This window comes from Labrus mixtus, chromosome 9 (genome assembly GCF_963584025.1).
Source record: "Labrus mixtus chromosome 9, fLabMix1.1, whole genome shotgun sequence".
Lineage (NCBI taxonomy): Eukaryota > Metazoa > Chordata > Actinopteri > Labriformes > Labridae > Labrus > Labrus mixtus.
This window is the reverse complement of record NC_083620.1, coordinates 29,427,077-29,433,369: the sequence shown is the minus strand read 5'-3', so window position 1 is coordinate 29,433,369 and position 6,293 is coordinate 29,427,077. Positions and strand designations below refer to the sequence as shown.

At 42.3% G+C, this 6,293-nt stretch overlaps 1 protein-coding gene across 1 annotated transcript; it reads left to right on the top strand.

Annotated features, from left to right (window-relative positions):
- The first annotated feature begins 1,619 nt into the window (after positions 1–1,619).
- Positions 1,620–6,030, top strand: LOC132980909 (P2Y purinoceptor 14-like). The gene is made up of 3 exons (XM_061047286.1): positions 1,620–2,167; positions 2,253–2,512; positions 4,806–6,030. Exons 1-3 carry the CDS (start codon positions 2,018–2,020, stop codon positions 5,407–5,409), a joined length of 1,014 nt encoding a protein of 337 aa, XP_060903269.1. The 5' UTR covers positions 1,620–2,017; the 3' UTR covers positions 5,410–6,030.
- Positions 6,031–6,293: the final 263 nt, after the last annotated feature.

The window sequence follows — 6,293 nt, the reverse complement described above, 5'->3', positions numbered from 1 at the left end:
TTTGGTCTTTCTTATTCTACTCTTTCATATATTGTAGTTTTTTTTAAATTATATTGTAGAAAGTGTCTCTGAAACCGTCTCACTGATAAAGTCTTTGGATTGAAAGGAATAAATGTTTGCAGTGCCCTCTAGTGGTCACAATGTGTCACTAAACAGCAGAGTTGTAAGTAATCTGTCTCACCACCAGAGGGCAGTGTAAACACATGATAATAACAGCAGTTACGTGATAAGTGAACATTTCTGGTGGAGTGTTTAATGTATCAGTCCAGAGTTTGTTTGTTTGTTTAACTTTTTTTTAAATGTCTTTTAAGTACACAGCTTCACTTTATTTGTGGTAAATATGTTCTTTAATAAAACCTTTTCCCTAAATATCAATCAGCCTCCGCAGCTTCAAGTTGTAAACAACACTCTAAAGAAACACTTCCACCTGCTTCCAGTCATTATAGACCACTGACTGGATCTCAACCGGTCTACCCTCATGAAAATCGGGACCCAAACCAATCATATTAATTTAATGAAAAATGTATGCAGTTTGGACCTCAAATAATACAAAACATCTGACAGAACAAAGAAATAGAAGAAAACAAATGTGATTAAAAAAAAAGTACCTCATAGAGTTTTTGGTACAATTTTTTGAGACCCACTGAAAATGGCTCCGCGACCCACTTTTAGGTCTCGCCCCACCAGTTGACAACCACTGTGGTAGACTTTTAAAGACCATTAATTAAAACGCAACATACTTCTGATTAAGTCTTTAAAGGCAGAATTCATGTAATGTTGATATTTGATGACTCTAAGAAAAGCTTTAGATTACGAGCAATGACAACCTTTTACATTTATTTGTTTGCGTGTGTGTTTGTGTGTGTGTGTGTGTGTGTGTGTGTGTGTGTGTGTGTTTGTGTATGTGTATGTGTGTGTGTGTGTGTGTGTGTGTGTGTGTCTGTATGTGTATGTGTGTGTGTGTGTGTGTGTGTGTATGTGTGTGTATGTGTGTGTGTATGTGTGTGTATGTGTGTGTGTATGTGTGTGTGTGTGTGTGTGTGTGTGTGTGTGTGTGTGTGTGTGTGTGTGTGTGTGTGGTCGGGCAGCTCTTCTTCCTTCCTCTGCCTCTCTTCAGATCTTATTGCAGTGAGCATTGAGAAACAGACATTCACACACAGACACTTAAACTGACTCGCAGACAGATGAGCGCTGAAGGTAACTCGCTTCTTTACTATTCTACAACCCTTATGTTAGACATCAGTTAAACATCCATCATAGAAACATCGTATGTCACCACTGAAGTCGGATATAAGAGGGAAAGGAGATTGGGTTTTTTTACGATTGGGATGTTTTGTAACTTTAGTTTAGTTGTTCTCACATTTTCAATGATACACATGATCAATATGAGACTCCTTCAGTTTCGGGGGGGGGGGGGGGGGGACTCCATTGTAGATTGGGGGACTCCATTGTAGATTGTAATAACTAGGTGCCAGAGTTACGTATTGCTCCTTTAATATTGAGAGAAAAAGACAGTGAAAGCTGTTCACTGGTAAAAGTTTGCTAACGCATACAACAAATGTTTTCTTCAATTGGAAACATTATAACATACATATTTAAATTACATTATTCTTTTCAGGATTAAGAAAATGAACCAAAGAATAAAATCTAATACATGTTCTTATGATGAAGATAAAAAGCTCCCCTCCCTCAGAGGTTTCTTACTGACTCTGAAAGAGCACATATTGTTGAACAATTCTGGTTACCTGTTGTGTAATTTTAGTTCCCGTGTGTTTCTGTTCTATCTATGTTTACTCTGCTGCTGCTGTCGTTTAGTTTATTGTTTAGCTTGTCAGGAACCATGTAGAACATACATTCATCTCACTTAATGACAGGAGATGCACTGCACCAGATTAAGCTGATTAGTTAGATTCCATCTACAGTCAGTGGGCAGGTTACCCATCTTTTCCTTTTCAGTTTTAACCACTTCCTGTATACAGACTGATCAGACTTCAACTCTCCCACAACATCCAGAAACATGACAGACCTTGAAAGAATCGGAGATCTCCCATCCTTTAATCTGTCCTCAGCATCTGACCAGATGAACACCAGCAGCTCATCTCTCTGCGATCAAGTCGACAACTCGGCACATATTTTCTACATGCTGGTGTACAGTCTGGTGTTTCTGGTGAGTCACTCAGGTTTCTGTCTCCCGAAAGCAGAAAGCATGCAGATTTTTTTTTGGTACATCATCTGATCCTTTTCCTTATTAGGTGGGTTTAGTCCTCAACGGATTCACCCTGAAGGTTTACTTCTTCAGCGCTCACCAGCAGGTGTCCAGCAGCATGACCATCTACCTGAAGAACCTGGTAGCTGCAGACTTCCTGATGAGCCTCAGCCTCCCCATCAGAATCGGCCATTTTGCAAGCCGCTCTATCACCGTGTTCAGGGTCTACTGCAACTTTGGCGCCAATGCCTTCTACCTGAACATGTACGCCAGCATCCTGTTCATGGGTTACATCGCAGCAAACAGGTAGGAACAGACAGAACCTCAACAACATGGAGTGACTTATGCAGACACGAGAGGAAACACTGGAACAAACACTGCATGAAGAAAATTGCTGCTCACTGATTGGTCACATCAAGTTAATACCTTATATCTGCAACAAAGTTTTGGTTAGTTTGGACGTCACACTCTTCCAGTTAAGATAAACTTTACGTCTCTGTGGTAACCAAACAATGACACAACCTAAGTTAGAACCTAATTCGTTTACTCGAAGGGTTTAGTGTGGAGGCATGCTGTTTCCTCACAGCGTGGAGGTTCCCGGTTGGAATCCCCCGTCCGCCCGGGCCTTTCTGTGTGGAGTCTGTTCTCCTTCCTCTGGGTACTCCCGCTTCCTCCCACAGTCTAAAGACATGCTCATTAGTTCAAACGGTGACTCTTAATTGCCCGTAAGTGTGAATGCGAGTGTGGCTGGTTGTCTTGCGAGCAGTCCAGGTTGTAAGCCGCCTCTCGCCCAATGACAGCTGGGATCAGACTTTACACCAGCACTTAAGATGGAACTTACACACAGCTGCTGACACAGAAGGGCTGTAATATTCAGTTTTTTTCACAGATGGAGCTTTTTATGTTTCATTTAGTAGAGCTGACCAAGTTTAATCACTAAACAATATAAGAAAGTTTATGCAACTTCAGGAATTATTAAACGTTTTACATTTGAAGCAAAAGTTCTCAGTTCTGACTTTTTCTGTGCTCATGAGGTCTTTACTTCCCAGTATGAGTGACGAGTGCTGAGAAATTTTGACTCAAGATTTCTCATGATAAAATAGTTAAATCTGGAAATGTAAAACCTGCGGTTAATGTGATGGTCTGTTGACGTCTGTGAAGAAACTCATGAATTTTTGTTATCTGTTAAAATCCCTCAGACTCTCAGTTCTGCTGTCTGAACACCATGACACAGAAAAACAAGATCAGACTGAACACTGGGCATGCATTGACACTGAACTATACACTGAATAAAGACTATTAATAAATAGTTTCAGCTGCGGCAGGTTTTTCGTTTCAGAATAAAGATGTGCGATTCTTGTGGTTGTGTGATCTAAAACGCATAAGGATGTGGTTTGTTAATAGAGACAAAGGTGCTGCAGTCTCGAGTACGAGCATTTACAAGCAGCCTGTAGATTAACTTCTGTCAAACTTCTGTCAAACGCTCAGAAAGTGATGATGTCTTAGTTCAACATATGTTCAAAGAAACATAAGGCCACACATTGCACAGACCTGAACTCTAACTACATGTTGATAGGTTATTATATTCATTTATGATAAGCTCTTACCTGGATGCAGCAGCAGGTCTGAGTTCAGGGAGACCAGTTGCCAACATGTGGAAGATGTTAGAGAGAGAGAGAAAGGGTGTTTGTGCGGGACAATGTCTAACCCTAAAAGATAAACATCTCTATTAAAACCATTAACTTGTAAATATGAACAACATGGCACGTCTCCAGGAGAGTAAAGTTCCTTTTTTTTGTTATCCTCATGTTTCATGTCTTGTGTTTCCTGTTTTACTGTCTTGTTTCAGATCCCTTGCTTCCTTCCCTCCCTCCTGTGTCTGCGGCATCTGTGATTACCTGATGTGTCTCACCTGTGCTTAGCAGTCTCCACTCCCCTTGAGCACTTAATCTCTGGCTGTTTTCAAAAACTGCTTGCTATACTAGAAGTTCATACTCATTTGGCTAAAATGCATTATGTAGTTTGTGAACAAGATGCAAGATCTGCAGTATGCCAACAATACCCGGATGTCGTACTGATTCTGTAAAAAAATCGACAGAATAGACCAGTCTCCCTCGCGCACTTATTCCCACAATTCAAAGCACCAGGTCAGAGATTGAAATGACGGAAAGCAACATCCATCGTAAAAGAGGAAATAATAGCAATCAGACCAAACCACACAAAGATACCACCAATTATATTTTTTGATTCTCAGAATCATGAAAATCTAAATGAATCACTTCTCAGTTTTTCTCAGACTAAGTGGATGCTACGCAGTAGCAGCGTTTGACATCAGCTGGGCTGTTGTTGACTTTCCTATTCCAAGACCAGAAACCAGCTCAGCTGGGCCTGGCATACTGCAAAATATCCACCGGTTGTCTGTCGTACTACATACTACTGTTGAACGTAGTTTGCACGTACATACTACGTACTATAATAGTATGAAGAAGTTGATTTTGAAAACATCCCTAGTGTTCCCCTCCCTCTGTGCCAGTTCTTTGTGTCTGACAACAGTGATGATTATGAGTAATCTACTGACACCGGCCTCTTCTCTCTGCAGGTATCTAAAGATCGTCCATCCTTTAGGGAATCACATCCTTCAGACAGTGCGAGCCGCCCACATCATCTCTGCGGTAACCTGGGTTTTCCTCTTGGCCATAATGACCACCTACATCACCCAGTCGCTCCTCACTGAAGAATCACTGCCATCTTTCCCAAATACCCTGAGCTGTGACGCTCTGCACAGTGAACAACTCAGCCTCTTATACAAAGTCATCCACACCTTGTCTGCGGCCATCTTCATCATCGTCCTCGTCTCCCTCATCTTCTTCTACCACGGCACCTCCCGCAGGCTGTCAGAAGCACAGCAGAGACAGCAAGCGTCCTCCGGATCCAAGAAGCTCGCCAAGTCCCGCAGGAACATGTTGGTGCTGGTCAGCGTCTTCTGCGTCTGCTTCGTCCCGTACCACCTGGTCCGCCTGCTGTACACTTTCCTGATGAGGCACTGCTCATGGGGGCAGGCCTTCTTCTACCTGAAGGAGCTGACCGTCATGGTGTCTATCTTCAACGTCTGCCTGGACCCGCTCATCTATTTCATCTTCTGTAAAGCCTTCAGGGCCCAGCTGAGGAGAAGTGTTCGGGGACGTACACAGAGGGCTGGCTAAAAGAAGGAGCAACAAAAGTTGGATGAGAACCTCTTTAACCAGCAAAATATGACAGAGAGGTTGTTGTCTTGTTGAACAGACATTGTGTTCACTGACATCAGTAAATTTAACATTTTCTTTCAGTATAGGTTTTAATGTGTTCAGACCATGTTAGCAGGATGGTATTTTTGTCTGCAGGTCGTGCTGCTCGTTGCAACTCCACTACGGTCCTCAGGACACAATAAAGGAACACCAGCCGGTATCCTTCCTTCCAAGCCAAATCCAGAAACACCCTTCCCTTAACTCCTCAGCCAGTTCCTTACAATATTTTTAACATTTTGCCTTTATTTGACGGGAGAACTGTAGAGTATCAGGAAAACCTTGGGAAGGAACAGCAGGGAGGGCATGTGGCAGAGAGTCGAGGGAAGCGTGAAGTGATTACTTCACAGGTTATGCACTGAGGACTCAGACACTTGGACACACACTCAACCCAGCTCCACCTCAGCCAGTTTCTTGAGTGCCTACCGCTTTTATGATCTTGTGACTTGGAGCTATTTGTTTTGCACCAATTGTTTTTCACTAAAACATCAAATCAAATTCCTTGTATGTTATTGTACTTGGCAATAAATTCCAATTCTGATTCTGATTGCAGGAATTGTTGAGTGCTTTTTTAACACATCCCTGACCCCTGACCTTGAACGGGTAGCTTGTTTATTTTATTTTTTGCAAACACCCTCCATGCCTTCTTTCTGTAGCAGGATGATATGTCTCATCCCTGCTTAATGTGCGAGTCTGTGTTGCCTTTCTTTCAATGGGGTCGAGTGTGTGAGTGACTGCCACGTGTGATTGAGGCGCTTTTTCACTTTTATTTTGTTGGGAATCCCTCTCACCCCTCGTCGACCCAT

Excerpts from the sequence above, each read along its gene's own strand:
- LOC132980909 (XM_061047286.1), top strand. The coding sequence starts at position 2,018 with ATGACAGACCTTGAAAGAATCGGAGATCTCCCATCCTTTAATCTGTCC. Across the intron at positions 2,168-2,252 it reads TGTACAGTCTGGTGTTTCTG|GTGGGTTTAGTCCTCAACGG; the intron begins GTGAGTCACTCA and ends TTTCCTTATTAG. Across the intron at positions 2,513-4,805 it reads GGTTACATCGCAGCAAACAG|GTATCTAAAGATCGTCCATC; the intron begins GTAGGAACAGAC and ends TTCTCTCTGCAG.